Source organism: Centropristis striata, chromosome 12 (assembly GCF_030273125.1).
Source record: "Centropristis striata isolate RG_2023a ecotype Rhode Island chromosome 12, C.striata_1.0, whole genome shotgun sequence".
NCBI lineage: Eukaryota > Metazoa > Chordata > Actinopteri > Perciformes > Serranidae > Centropristis > Centropristis striata.
The window spans coordinates 27,310,283-27,326,390 of NC_081528.1; the positions used below are offsets into that span (position 1 = coordinate 27,310,283).

Sequence of the window (16,108 nt, forward strand, 5' to 3'; positions counted from 1 at the left end):
AGAAGATTAAACACAAAAAGGAGTAGTAAAGCTGCAGGAAATATTGGAATAAATCCAGAGGAGTGAAGAAGGAAGGAAAATAGAGGCGTGATTGGGTGAATTGAAGAGTGACAGGATAAATAACGAATCAAATTTACCGGGTATCCATCCCGTCCAGCCTTGCCCTGGTGAGGTTAGAGATTAAAGCATGAAGCATTGAGACAGGTTAGAACAGAAACCAACAGCTGCACACAACACGCTGTATTTATATATATATTAACTCATCACATGAGCCGGCACACTTTATTCTAAAGGGGACAAGTATTAAATGGTACTAGTTCATACGAAGGTGGTTTTTAATGAACTAAATGCCTCTATATGGAGTCTCAAGCGGAGACGAATGAACTTTAAGTGAAGGCTCAATCTAGTATCTCCCTGGTAAACAAATTATGGCCTATATCTGATCTTTTTGGCACCTGTTTACATCTGCTTTCAAACATGAGCCGTATCTGATTTTTGTATGATTGTGCAATTTGAAAGCAAAGCCATTTACATTGTTTTTGCTTCCAGCTGAAAAACTTGACTCGAGCCAATTGTCCTGACAGACTGTAACTATGTGAGGAGCAGGTGCATTCCCAACATTTCCTTTAATTTTATGAGCTACAGGTTAGACTGTGTGTGTGTTCAGGAAGAGAAATTATGCACCGTTTCATGGACACTTAGTTTAAACCAGCTGCACAGACAATTTTCTCCAATAAAACCATTTGCTGGTTTTTCAAAATGTCAGCCCGACACACTGTTCGCTTTTGGGCCGGCGTTATGGTGTGTTCAGAGCGTACAAGGTGCACATCTGCATATCTGATATGCGCCACATGTGACAAAAAAATAAAACAAATAAAATCAGATAAGAGTCACTCTTCACAGGCACAACATTTGATTTTAAATGAAGACATTTCAAACCTGAAGGCAGCAGCATGCTTCCGTTAGTACATTTCTTTGTGCATGTATGTGTGTGTGTGTGTGTGTGTGTCAACAGGAGTTACAGTCTGCTTACTGCTTCTTAACCATCACACACACACACACACACACACACACACACACACACACACACACAGCTCCCTAGGTGGTCCATTTATTGCAGCACTGTGGATGCACATGTGTGAGTGTGAGTTTGTGTGTCTGTGTGTTCATGTTTTATAGCTGTGAGAGAAAACCATAGTTTGCATAGGGAAGGAAAACATACGTACTGTGTGTGCGCATTTCTGTGTGTGTGTGTGTGTGTGTGTGTGTGTAAGTACCATAACAGGATTATTAGTTGGTTTTAATACTACCTGAATGAGATGAAATTGTACTTACAGGCGGTCCTGCAACAGAAAAAGAGAAACCAGACATTAGAAAATAACTTCTTTACATCTCCACTGACACATGAGGCAGAGCATGTGTGAGTTATGCTAACCTCTGGTTTGTACAGCAATCAATTCCTCGGAACAGAGGAGCGCAACAAAAAAACTGCGCATGCAATGTGGTTTGTTAGATGATGACTGTAATTAACCACCTAAATATGGTACAGAACAAGCTCATTAGAGCTGCTGCCAATGGAGTTTGTGGTGAACCCGTTATGATAAACAGACTTCTGGATAATGGGCCATGTTTTGCATTAGGATATGAAGTCATGTCAAGACTTTGTTACTTTAGACGATATGGGTGTATGAGACGGAGGACAAACAGGCAGTGAAAAGGTCGGGGGTTTGCTGGCACACTTTAAAGTAGAAAAAAGAGAAAAGATGTCTCTGAGATTTCTCCGAGGCATTCTTTCAGATCTGATTGAAATGCTCTGATGTTGAGCTTCAGCAGCAAAAAGTACATTGTGCTTTTCTTTCTTAGCCTAACCAAAAACAACAGTCATGATCAAAAGATTCTTCTCATTCTCTTAATGGAAAATCTTTATAAAAACAATCTCTTAAAAGTCCAGGGCCGAGGGCACTAATAACTAAACCACCCAAACCCCTACAAAGTGACTATATTATTTAACTAATAAAATATTTTATATAAATGATTGGTTCATATTTTTTCTGATCTAAATTTAAAACCAATGATGATGCTGATTTATGTGATTGTTAACACAATTACAGCCTATTGCACGATTTGGAGCCACGCCACTGCTGCAGTCCTGGTACAACAGCGTGGATACAACACTGAAACATCTACATAAACTCAGCAGGATTGAAAACAGACCTCGTCTGGGGAAAAGTGGGATATTTGTGGTATTTTGTTACTATTTTAACTTACAAAAAAGTCCCGCTAACGTGACCAGAACTTATGCAAGCCTTGAAGTTTGCCGTTTGCTTCAAGGGACAAGGGCAATTTTGGGACAACAGGAGGAGAAAAAATGAAGGTGGTTGAGGCAAGAAGGTGACAGGGAAAGAAGAAGAGAGAGGTGTTGGGGTTTATGAGGCATGAAGACCAGTCAATCAAATTTAGCTGTGTCTAGACAGCAGGACAGGGGCCTTCTGGGCCAGACAGTTGGGTAAACAAATACACACTAGTCAGAAAGCAAGAGTAAGAGCAGCTTTAACCACTGAACTTGAGACAGGTGTGTGTGAGCGGGGACACTAATGATAAAGGGAACGAGAGAGAAAGAATGAAGCAAACACAAAAAAAGGAAAACAAGTAAAAGTCCAAAGAGAAAATAATGAGGGTCAACGCAGGAGACAAGGCGACAGATGCTTAACTACTCCGTCTGCCTTCTTTCCTGTTATTCAGGTTTGTGTTTCTGTTTCTTCTCTCCACTCTCATTTGTTTTGCTGAAAAAAACGGGGAAAACCTCTTCTGGTCTTGTAAAAAAGTTGTCCCGGAGTCATCAGCAAAAGGATGGCGCAACAGCCTCCTCGTGCCACCTTCCCCCCCCGCACTTTATAAGCCAGGCTGCAACGTGAGGACGCGAAAGTAAACAAGGAGCAAGAGACAAACCTAAACAGAACCACATTGCCCTTTTCAGATACACACCATCCTGCGACAAACAGCGAGCAGCCAATGAGAAAGCTTAACGGCGAGCCTTCCTGTCAGGGTAATCCTCCAAGATTTCCTCCAAGTGGCTGGAAACACACACCACCCTGATGAAAAACATCATTTACTCGTCGTGATGGAGTCGCACCACTCAGACTGATTTTTCCAGTCTGTGGTGATTAAGAGGTCGTTGGATAATAAAGAGGATTTAATGGAGAACTTCAGTGATATTCTTTATTTTTCCTATTGTTAATTAATTTAATGATTACACAAACAAAATCAGCAAAAACTACAATGGCCGGCTGAAGTATTCAAATCCCTTACTTAAGTAAAAGTACTAATACTACGCTGTGAAATTACTCCACTACAAGTTAAAATCCTGCATTCAAAACATAATAAGTAAAAGTACAAAAGTATCAGCATCAAAATGTACTTAAAGTAAGCAAAGTAAAAGTACTCCTTATGCAGAATAGACGCACTCACATTGTTTTATTTATTTTAAATATATTATTAGATTATTTGTATTGATGCGTTTAAGTAAGCAGCAGTTTAATTTTGTAAAGATAGGGCTCATTTTAACTACTTAATATACTGTTATGTTGTTTAATTTATATTTTAAAAAAAGTCAAATCATTTAAATTGATCATGTGTTTTATGTTAAATTTTGACCTGAAAAGTAACTAAAGCTGACAGCTAAATGTAGTGGAGTAAAAGAACAACATTTACCTCAAAATGTAATGGAGTAGAAGAATAAAGTTACATAAAATGGAAATACTCAAGTAAAGTACAAGTACCTCAAAATTGTACTTAAGTACAGTACTTGAGTAAATGTACTTAGTTACATTCCACCACTGATTTTAGGGAATACTTAAAACTATATATTTGTAACTTTTTTTGTTGAGATTTAAATCTTCAGTAGTAATCAACGATCCTCAGACCATAGACTGAATAAAAGTCACTAGAGATGGGAAAAACCAGAGGCACCACGATATGATTTCATCACGATATTAGAGAATAAGATATTATTGCGATTTTAAGCATTTTGCGACATAGTGAGTATTTAATATATTGCAATTTAACTGTTTAACTGCATTTTGTGTCCACGAAAATTATTTTAAATCAAGTATTATTTAGTCAAATAAGAGAAAATTCTCAGTCTATTCATCTCACTTCAGTCTTTTTATTTCTCCACAATGAGAGTCAAACCCACAGACTGACCAACAAAGTATTCAGTCGAACTGAACTGATATCAAACATGAATGGATGATAACAATTGGAGCTTTTTCTCAAACTTTCCCCAACTTTAAGCTTCACTGCTCCGAAATTTTTTTTGAAACATAAAAAAAAACCTAACTTTGCAGCGACTTCCCAACACGATATTGTTGATACGATATATATATATATATATATAAGTCACTGCTTACAAAGTTAGCAAAAATCAGGTTTTGGAAGCAAGAACGAGAGACTGAATAACATGTTAGTTTTAATCTTTTCATTGATTTTGTTGAGAATAAGAAAAACATAAAATACTCCCAGCCTCATCCTCAAACATAGCGACACAATAGAATTGGGATTGCGAAAAAAAGGCACTTTCGCACTACAGCGTATGAAACTTGAAATCTGCATCAGCTCATTGTTAAATATTTTATGTCAAATAAAATCAAGTAAATAAAAAAAGTTTAAAAAGCAGCTTGCAAGAATAAATTTTGAATCCACTGTGCATAGTGGGGCACTGAGTAGAGCAATAAAGTTTACTGGTGAGCTTTCACTTAGTCAACATCTTCCCAGGAACAGATCTCATCTATTAAATATCCACAACAATGACTCACAGACCAGACTGGAAGCTTTCCCACCTGACACATATCCTGCAGAACGTCTACACCGCTGCAGGTTTTGATAAAATCGCCTAACGTTGTCGCGCCACGTTTTGGTGGAGTCAACACTTAATGAAAGCCATTTAAAATGACTCAGACTTGTAGAACATCTGCTTTATCTGTCATGACGAACTTTTGTGTAACAAGAATTATGTCTCTGCACTGTTTTGGTTCCCTGATGAGTGTTTTGCGGTTTTGGGTGGAAAGAAAAAGCAACACAATAATGGCGGGTAGTGATGTTGGCAAGGGAGAATCTCATTAGACTCGTACTACTGCAGCTGCTACCGCTCAGCGAGAACGACTGACATCTGGGCAAAGTTAGTGCAACCACATGGCCGAGGTTAGCGATATGTCGGCGCAAATAGGGAGGGACAGGGAGAAGGGCCAACTGCAGCCCATCATCCAATGGCCTGACTCGTGGGTCACTGCTTTCGCCCGCCCTCAAACTTATCCAGTCACCCAGGAAAAGAGAGCAGGAGGAAAGAGATGAAGAGTCTTACGGGAAATAAGAGAAATAAACAAACAAAACAGGTGGTGGGTGTCACTTACCAGGTTCGCCTCTTCTTCCCATGCGTCCACGCTTCCCTGGAGGCCCTGTGAAAACACACAGACAGAGCAATAAATCCCCCAAATCAGCACTGCAGGGCTGAGTAGAGAACAAGCAAGCATCACTTGCTGTTTCACTGCTGGTGGTCATGTGTTGCCTGGCATTACGTTTGTGTGAGCTGGCACAATGCTGAAACATCTGCGTCTAAGTGATGTAAGGACAGATTCAGATGCTAGAAACAAAAACAAAATGACAAAAAGATCCTGCCACACTTAGAACCAAATGCTCTATATGCTTTTATGTCAGAACAAATGGGCCTTATGACATGTTTAAGATCAAATCTCCCCTCAGTCAGGCTGAACATGAGCGTCATCAGACCCATTCCTCACTGCCTGGGCTCCATCCAGCCACCTTCCTCTGACCCTGCAGGGTGCAGCTAGTACCACCACCTTTCCGGTACAGTGATTTCTGGTGTTGATGGAGAAGTCTGGTAAAGTTGTGAGAAATAGCAGGAAGGCTGCAGTGAAACCAGGAGATGATGTGGCCGGCAAGGAAGGCCGACCTCGAGGCTCAGACCTCATGCTGCTGCAAGACCATGAATCATTTCTACACCGCGACTGATCTGCGTCAGTGTCTGTCTGGTAATTTACACAGAAGTATTGTTTTAAGAGATGGTGAGACTTAGAATGCAAAGAAAATCATCCACCATTAAGATTAGCAACTGCACCAAGGTCAAATGTTGGATTTCTCTCCACGTTGAAGCACGATGTAGTATGGAGATATACTCATGCATTTTCAGAGTCCGGTTAAGTTTTTCTCATGCCTTTCATATCTTACAACCATCAACACCAATGTGTTATACAGTCATGGAAAAATTATTAGACCACCTTTTTTCTTCAATGTATTGTTCATTTTAATGCCTGGTACAACCGAAGGTACATTTGTTTGGACAAATATAATGATAACAACAACAAAAAATAGCTATTTTCCATGGTTTTCTTGATAATAACCAAAATCATTATCAAGAAAACCATGGAAAATGGCTAGATATCAGCTCTTAAATGAAACTCTTATGAGCTATTTTTGTTCCTATCATTATATTTGTCCAAACGAATGTACCTTTAGTTGTACCAGACATTAAAATGAACAATAAACTGAAGAAAACAAGGGTGGTCTAATATTTTTTTCCAAAACTGTATGTTTTTATGTTAGAATTAACAGGCGTCCCTTCACATACTGCTGTATTACTGCCCCGAGTCCAGACCTTTGAATCCGTCCAGTCCACCAAGTTGACGGATATGTTTGGCATCGGACATGGAAAGGAACATCTTTTTCAGTTTTCCTTAGTTAAAATACAATCAATCCAATGAGTGTCGACACATATTTAGACCATTTATATTGTTTATTCATAACAAGTCAGCCTGGGTTTTCATAAAGCTAATTATAACCAGCTACAGTGGTCAGTCCAGCGTGCCAAAAAGCCTGACAGCTAAAACAACAGAAACCTCCATAGGTAACACCTTCTCTTTCCCTCCATGTGCCCATCCTCCCACGCTGTAACGAAATGGGAACCATACTGGGTACTGTTCCTGATGCTAAGTGGTTGTGGCTGCAGACATGTTTTCCCTATTGTCATTATTGGAGTTGTTGTAGTGGCCTAATCACTTCCTGACTCTGCCAACCGGTTCAAAGAGACCTCAATCATACTCCTCCACCTCCTTCTACGTCTACATCTCTCTCTTTCATCCTCCTTTATCCAACAGCAATACACTATTAATTACTTTGGGATTGAAGGATGTAAGAAATAGCATAATAAAGAGTTTACTGCTGCCTGTGTTGGAGTTGAAGATTGGCCACAGTGCACCATTGAACAAGTTTTACCTGTTTCTTGTTCTTTATCTGGTTCAGTTTGTAGCTGCAGCCAGACATTGCTGGCAACAAAAAGAAACAATTTTAAATGCAAAAATGGCAAATGAGTGCAGCTGTGCACCTACTGACTCTCATTTAAAGTTTATGTATGAACAACTTTAATCATTTAACACCTCTACACCTTCGAACCTCAGACACAGACGCCAGCGAGCACACACACTCTGCCAGCCGCAGCATTTATATTAATAGTCTCCATATTCCATAGTGGGCCCTACTTCCCCTGATTCAGCCCCCGCGGCCATAAACAGCAGCGTGGAGTTGTTCTGCTGGGGGCCGAGGCCTCTGCAGAGACGGACGGAGCATTTCTTTGGGGCAGGAGGGGAGGATGATGTGGAAGGGGGGAGAGAGGAATGTGTAAGGGAGTGGCGGGATGGGGAGGAAAGATGGGGGGAGAAAAATGAAACGGGAGGGACAGAAAAGAAGGGAGATATATTACAGTTAAAAATGACATACGGGTCCAAGAGGAAAGATGGCCGAGACGCAAAAAAGATGAATGGGGGCAGTGAGGATGGATGGCTTCATAATCCCTTAAAAATCCTTGTACAACATGGTCAACGGTAATTTAAAGTGGCTCCACAAGCAGGGATATGCATTATAAGATATGGGTCATGGGGGGCCAGGCCTGCTCTACCTTTATTTGAGACATAAAAGGCAGCCGGCGGCATGTTGACAGGTCGGTCGGCGAACGCTGGAGGAGCGGGCGTCAGAGTGACTGAAATGTGGGAGTGTGATTGGCCCTGAGAGGCAGGCTGAGGGGGAATGGAGGTGGGCGATGACAAGCTGAGGTAGGACTGGATTGACTGGAAGAATTAATGGGAAAAACAGCAGCAGTGGAGAGGAGAGCGTATATGTGTGTTTGCTCCCAGATTCCTATTTCAGTGCACAGAGCGCATAACCAGTGAGACACAGACAAACAAACACACACATAAACACGCAGACACATGACTTAGGTGTCAGTCTTAACTTCCTATGTCGTCCTGGCATACCAGGGTCACAAAATGTCACACAAGCACACCAAAATAGAAACAGTGTGTACGTTAGAAAGAGTAAGAGATAGTCTGGAGGATCATGTTTTCCTTGACACAGTAATGAGCTGTATCATTTCACTTCATTTCCTTTCGGTTTTTCGAAGACAAAAGGCTATCGACTTCAAAAGGAAACAAAACAACGTACAATTTTCTGGGTGATCAGTCGGCTTACACAATGTAAAGCAGATGGGTGGATGCCAAAGGAGCAGAGAGTGGACAGAAAAATCCCCATTCAGAGCCATTTTTGTCTCTTTTTGGGAGGGAGGACAAGAGACAAGATGTTTAGGGGGAGATAGCAGGTCAACAGTCGATGTCACGTACAAGTGGTGTACTTCATCTAAAAGCTGGGAATCTGAAAATTAAATTGAGGTGTCAAATGTTAATTGTTTAGTGGAAAAGGTCTTAGAACATTATGATTGAAGTATATAAAGTCCACTCCCATGCTTAAGTATGTCTCATAAGTTATTGCAATTTTTGGGTTCAAAACCATATGTTAGACAGATTCAGTGTATTAAAACTTTTGAACATTTGACAATTTCTGCAAGAATTAAAGTTTACTTTTGTCCTGAAAACTGCTAAGAAGTCCCTTCTTGTCTGTATACAAGAAAAGCCATACATTCTCTGGATGCTCTAGGTCTCTAGTTTGTGGTTGTAAAGTTTAATGAGGCTGTGATTATGCAAGAGGTCACAACAGGTCATTTTATAGAGTGAGGTCAAGTTTCAAGAAATTTTCTCATTGCAATGAAATGACTACTATGGGGACTAACATCATCACACATGAAGAAAATTGAGCTCCTTGAATCAACAAGATGGATGCACAATATATAATATATTAAACATATATATAAATATTTTTAGAAAGAAATGTTTTTCCCCCCAAACTGCATGGGATTATCGTAAAATTGTCATGTCCGGAAAGGGGATATTTACCCAAAGAACCCGTTTTACACCACATTATCTTTACTGAGCTGGCTGACGTTACTGTCTTTCAGACAGTAACATCAGCCAGGATCGCCGGCAATCCTGCAGGTCTCAGAGGGTTTAAACAGATGCAAAAAAGACAAAAAAAGATGCAGAGCAGCGCACAGATGGGAAGACAAGTGCTGTACGAGGAGGTCGTCCTTCACTCTTGCTGGTGTTGAAAAACCCCCAAAGAAAGAAAGATGGACCTCCACAAATGTCAGACAGTTTGGAAAACTACATCCTGACCATAAATCTCTCTGAGGGACACACAAACACTGCTGCACACACACTCAGCATCAGCTCTCCTGAATATGAGCATGTAAAGAGTTCTCTGGAAGTCCATAGACTATATAAAACAGGTGGATGTAGTCGTGGTGACATCACACACTGGTCAGTGGACTGTAATAAAGCTTTGAGTTTGGCCTTGTGGCCACAATTTTGACCATATTTGGAAAGACAGGATGATTCTGGCAAAAGCATCGTCACTGATGCACGCCTCGACCATGATCGACAGGTTGCTGTGGTAGAAACTTGTCAATATAGCCACGTCTTAAAGAATACCCTGCTTTATTGTCTTTTTATTTACTCTAAATAAGATAAGAGATGAGATATGTCTTTATTTATCCCGCAGTGGGGAGATTTAGTTGTCACAGCAGCTTAAGATACAGACACATAGATATAAGAACAAAATAAGACATTTACATACATTCTATACATACATTTCTGCTATTTGGCATTATTATTAACATATTTTGTGTTTGTTTATTTTCCTGAGAGTGCTTTGCATTTTTCAGATATTGCACATTGAAGAAAATATATTTCAGAAGGTTAAATGGGACCAATATTTACAAAATGAACATCATGGTGTATTAAATACCTGAAACTAGCCATTTAAGCATAAACACATTAGGAAAATGTTTACTGAAGTAATAAATCAAGTGAGAATTAGGGTCATTTTCTCATAGACTTCTATACAATCTGACTTCTTTTTGCCTTTCCCCCTACTGGCCATTAGAAATAATGCAGATTTAAGGCAGTTCTGCATTGGGTACGTCCACTTCTTATTTGTACGCGCACACATGCACAAGCACACATGCAAACACGTATGCACGCCCACACACACACACACACACACACACACACACACACACACACACACAGACACACACCCACACGAAAAAAATGCTTTTGAACTTGTGGGTAGCTGTGTCTACGTGTTCGCCTGAAGCTCTGTATCTCCACCCTAAACTTTTTCTCTATATGTGGGAAAACATGTAGTCCAAAGTTTGACTGGGAGCCAACAAGCAGCCCCCCGCAGCACTGTATGTGTGTTTATGTGTGTGTGAGAAAGTCAAATACCTGAGACAGAAACAAACATCTGGATCTCTGCCTAGAATCCTTCATTAGATTTTAGATGGCATGTTTAAGGCAGCGACAGCTCTGTGTATAAGCCCACACACACAAACAGATTCTTAAACGGACTCACATGCACATGTATATTCAACCTTCCTGCTGACAAGTCTAATCGACCCGAGCGAGGTAAGAAACAGTTTCTCCATCAACACTTTCAGTAGTCCGGAGTTCTACACGGCCTCCTTTTTTCTCTGGTAAACATTTAGAGCTGCACTTTCTCCGGTGAACGTTTCTTCCTCGATCTTCACCACCTTTAGGCTCTGGACACACATACACACCTTCAGTCTTCAACCTGCTCTGTCTGTTTCTCATAGCTCATCTTGATTTAGCTACTGTGACATTTCTCGCAAACAAAGTGCTTCCAGGGAACAAAGCTCAGGACGGCAGCAGCGACCCCCTCCTCCTCTCTCTTCTTTTTAGGCCCCATTTTGTTTAACCCAACAACTGGGAGCAATAAAGAGCCAAATGAAAATAGCAGAATGTGATACTCTGTATGCACAACCACAGGACTTACATCCATCCATCCATCTACCTCTGCACTCCTACTCTGCTGCAGATCCCCCCCCCCCCATGCTCCTTCTGCAACAGGGGAAAATTTAATTTAACCGGAGAGGAAGAGAAAGGTGGGGTGGGGGTGTGGAGAGGAAGGGTGTAAGTTGTGAAGGTCAACTTCTTGCTTCCATGTTAGCTGGAGGCAATGTGTCTCTACGGCATCTCCTCTCTTGTTTCTTTTTCTCATTTCAGAATGGTATTTTTAAAAAAAGAAATCCCAGTAGCAGATTTCCCTATAATCTCCCTAATTAGCATCAGAAGGAGGAAGCTAATACTTTTGCTGTACATACTCATTCATACAGCAAAAGTCTGCACACAAGCAGAGCTGGAATGTAACTAAGTACATTTAATACTTAATTAGTTACATTACATTACATACAAAAAAAATGAGTATTTCCATTTTAGGCTACCTTGTACTTCTAGTCCATCACAACTCAGAGGCAAATATTGTACTTTTATCCCCTAATTTTATATTTAGTTAGTAGTTACAAAAAACATGAACAGTTTAAAGAGATAAAATACAATTTGTTAAAGATTAAACTAGAGGCTGCTATAGTCCCCCAGCAATTTTACTAAAAATCAAAGATTGGAAAGATATCTGAGAATCAGAACTTTGTATCTTCTTCTTTCTTCTAATAATTTACCACTTGATTCCAAAAAAGTTGGGATGCTGTGGAAAATGTAAAAAAAACTGAAAGCATCAAATTCAGAATAAGTGGTTACATTTACAAGAAACAAAAGTTTGCCAGTTATAGCATTATATATCTTATCTTTGGACTGTATTCAGTTGAATGTAGGTCACAAAGGATTTGAAAAACATTGCATTCTGTTTTTATACCGTTTTTCACAACATCCCAACTTATTTTTAGATTGGGGTTGTATTTTCTAACGACCACTAAGATTTAGTTTGTGGCCCTTTAGAGGGGCCTGACCCCTAGGTTTGGACTAAGATAACAAATTTCACAATATGATAATACCATTCAGTGAGTATATTATCTGCCACTGCTCATAAAACAGATATACAAAGAGATCAGGTCAAGTTTGACAAAAAAATGCATGTTTATATATTTGCAGATGAAGGACAAAAGAGAGCTATTTTACAATTTTTCTTAGGCTGAATCTGTTTTCTCATAATGAGACGTCTAAGTAAATAGCTATCATTGAACTTGTTTACTGCTCTGAGATAAGATCGTGAGGATTCCCTTCTTTTGGGTCGTCTGGGTGCAGCTGTTCAGCCTCCCTGTCTGAAACAAAACCACTTCTTCCTAACCGTCCCCTGATCTGTCAGCGCTTCCCTATGTTTGTCCAACTTTCGCTCCAATAAGATGGGGGACACATGCTGTGGACTGTAAACAGCAACAGAAAGAGAAAAAGACAACGGATGTGATTCATATGGCGCTGATTCATTCTCCAGCTGCCCCGCGTCTCTCCTGCCCCGGGTCAGCCCGGGTTCAGTGGCTCATACCCACGCTGTCCCACAGTGGGTGCAATCAGATAACCAGAATCAAACAGGAAGGAACACTTACATGTAATCCAACCTCATCCCATAAATCTTCTTGTGTTAGTGATGTAGATTTAATAAAGATCTGCAGCAGATGTATATAAGGTGTTTAAATCATCTCAGAATATCCAACATCAGTGTTTTCTTTTTGCACAAGACTCAAATACTTCACACTAAAGTTCAACATATTATGGGAATCCACATTTTATGTTGTAGTCTCCATCTTTACAAAGGCTTTTAAGAAGCTTTTCTACCTTCACTTTCTTTAAAAACATCTTTATTTTTTGTGGTTTTCTTATTGTTTTGTGTCAAATAATGCAAAAGAAAGTACTTTAAACAGTGCTGTATATGAAATTCAGAACTGACATCCAGAGTCTGGGCCAGGATCGGCTGCTAAAGGTGCTAAAAAGGGCAACGGAGCTAACCGTCATCAGGGTGAACTCTTTCATCGGGGGCACCTTACTGATATATGCTCCCCATTTTGTAGAATATTTCTATTCGCCTTAACATACGACCGCAAACACATAACTGCCATGAACTGTTATTCTTGTGGGATACATAAGTGTTATATATGTTATAAACTCTCTGCCTTCGGTGGACTATACTTCACCTCTCTGACTGCTGAAATGTGGTCAGAGAGAGCGAGAGATGCTATACAGTAAACATCACTCTGGTATTCATGCAAAGGTCATCCGCGATTGGGAAACAAGAAGCCGAGAACACATCGGTACCAAGTCGCCCTTCCTGTTTTACTTTCAGCATCAAGTGTTGCGTGACTGCAGGGTGGAATTCTCGGAGCAGAGTGCGAGGGCGCCTGTGTGCGAGGCTATGTGAGAGTGTTTGTGTGAGAGCATGGACGCCTATTTCATGCCTATGCGAGTGTGATCAACGTATAGTTTTCTTGACACGCTCCGTCAGGGCTGAGTGACGCTGCTGTAAACCTGCGTGTGTGTGAGTGAGTATGCATGCATGCCCTCACAGCTGCAGGGTTGTTTAGGTGTTTATGTCTGTTGCATTATTCATTGAGTCCTAATGATCAAAAAGCTCATCACGCTTTCATTTATTTAGTTTGCTTCCATCTCTGTTGGTTCATTTGTGTTTTTGGTGCCACAGAGCTTGCACTTGTGGAAAACTTTATGATTAACTGTTTATATTTTCTTATGAGCATGCGCAGGTTTGGAAGAAGGAGACCCCGGCTGTTGTGATGTGCGGCAGGTGGTTTGCGTTGAGTGGCAGGCGGGTGCTGAAAGGCTGCCTGGGTAGTCACCGTGTGTCACAGCTAATGAGAGACGAAGGCAGAGACGGGCCCACCCCACGTACAGAGACATACGTAGTCAAAACAAAGAGAGTGATCCAGCAAAACACAGGCAGCACCAGCCGAGCTCAGCAAATAGGAGCAGATCACAACAAAGTGGAGCAGAGCAACCAAAGTTCAGCAGCCAGACGACAAAAGCTTCGTCTTCTTGTGCTTTACAGGCTCAGAGAGAGGCAGGAAAACAGGATTGTTGAGGTGAGGTGGTGGGCCACCCTGTTCATGACACATCACATCTTGTGATCGATTCCTTTAGTAGAACTGACTTAATATTAGACACAGTTATGAAAGTGAACCTGTGTCTCAAACTAGACTCTTCTCCTCTGTAGTGCCCCGGTGGTGAAACAAACTTCCAAACTTCCGATCTGCTGAGTCCCAATCAATCTTTATTAAGAGACTAAAGACCAACTCTTCACTGAACACCTTCACATTTGATCTACACAGATGAGAACAATAAGTATCAAACTGACTGTTGGCGCGACTTAAAAAGCACTTGCGTCCTAATGGACTCCAACTTTACACAAGCCACTTACTCTTGCTATGTTTCTTGACTTCTCATTTGTACATTGCTTTGGATAAAAGTGTGTAGAATTGTAGAATTGAACCTATTTACTGAAGAGCAGTCGCTGGACATATTTATAGATTATGACAGATGCTAAAATAAAGGACAATATCAGCACAAAGTCGGAAAACTGACTCAGTGATGTCAGTTGTAGAGCAACAGATAACTTAGCCATTTTGCATTTCACATATAAGCTACTGGTCATATGAGACCATAGACTGTATAAAGAATGGATCAATCTTTGGCACATCGTTGATCACCGAGTTCCCAGTGCGTGGATGATAGTGGACTTCCTGCACTCCAATCAGGCTGCTCTTGGGATTTTTTGGGAAGAGATGACAGCTTTTGCTCAGTGGTTATGCGGACAGTTTCCTGGATTTGAACTTAAACAAAGCAAAATAACTGGTAATTGATTTTGGAAGGAACAAAACTGCACTACTGCTACAAAAAATAAATGGTGAAACAGTGGAAATAACTCAGGAATCAGGAAATGCAGCAAAGAAAGTACTTTCATGCAAACTTCACCATTTGAATGTAAATTGTTGAATTTTACAGATAAGTGTTGTGTCTTTTAGTCATTTTGGTTCCATGGTAACATGCACAAACAAAACCAGCAGCCAGGCTGCAACAAGAAATGAGGACAACAGGAAAAATCCCAGGCTTTGACCAAAAAACAGCAACTACACCAAAATCATCCAAACCGGACATAACTTAAAGGACAATACCAATCCAGGTGCTGCAGCAACCTGACCTGGGAAAGAGACTACTTCAAAATAAAATCAAAACAAGAAGATTAAAGACCTCTTTTATTCCTCACGCCATCAGCCTGTATAACATACAGCTTAATCAACAGGCCTCTGAGTGGCTCTCTTGTACTTTTATTTCAAATGTAACTTTACTGTTTCTGATTTACTGGTTTTATTTGACTTCAATATTTATTATGTCTCAGTGGGATCAAATGTGTTTTATTATGCTCTGTATTGGTAAAATTGTGGTCTTATTTTTGATGCTATTTTATTGTTTTACAGGACTTTATAATGTCCTTTTGTCTTTAGCATCAAACTTCCCCGTGTGGGATAATAAACTCTGAAGGATAGCAGAGGCGCTCTTTGTTTGGAGAAAAACTGAAAAAAGTTTTTAAAAAGTTCAGCTGTTTGGAGTTTGTTATGAGCACATGTTAATAAAAGTGTCTCTGTGAGTCTGTGTCCTCGCATGACGGTGCCTCAAATGGGTTGACCTCAGATAAACAAACCCTCCAAAACTGCAAGTGAATCGCACGTGAACACACATTTACACTCAGATGTGTGTGTTTGTTGATGCTGGGCATGTTGGCGTGTATGGGAGAGGCACCGTTCATACAGGCTCCTGGGTGGTACTTCCATGAGTGGGGACCGAAGCCACAGGCGCTGGAATTTGTGCACTCAGGAGGATTTTAAGCGTAC

General features: G+C 40.5%; 1 protein-coding gene across 1 annotated transcript in view; it reads right to left on the minus strand.

Annotated features, from left to right (window-relative positions):
- Positions 1-16,108, minus strand: part of col23a1a (collagen type XXIII alpha 1 chain a) — a 146,662-nt gene that overhangs the window by 39,911 nt on the left and 90,643 nt on the right. The window contains 2 exon segments of the mRNA XM_059346867.1: positions 138-164; positions 5,389-5,453. Of these exon segments, the coding sequence (XP_059202850.1) occupies positions 138-164; positions 5,389-5,453 (92 nt within the window).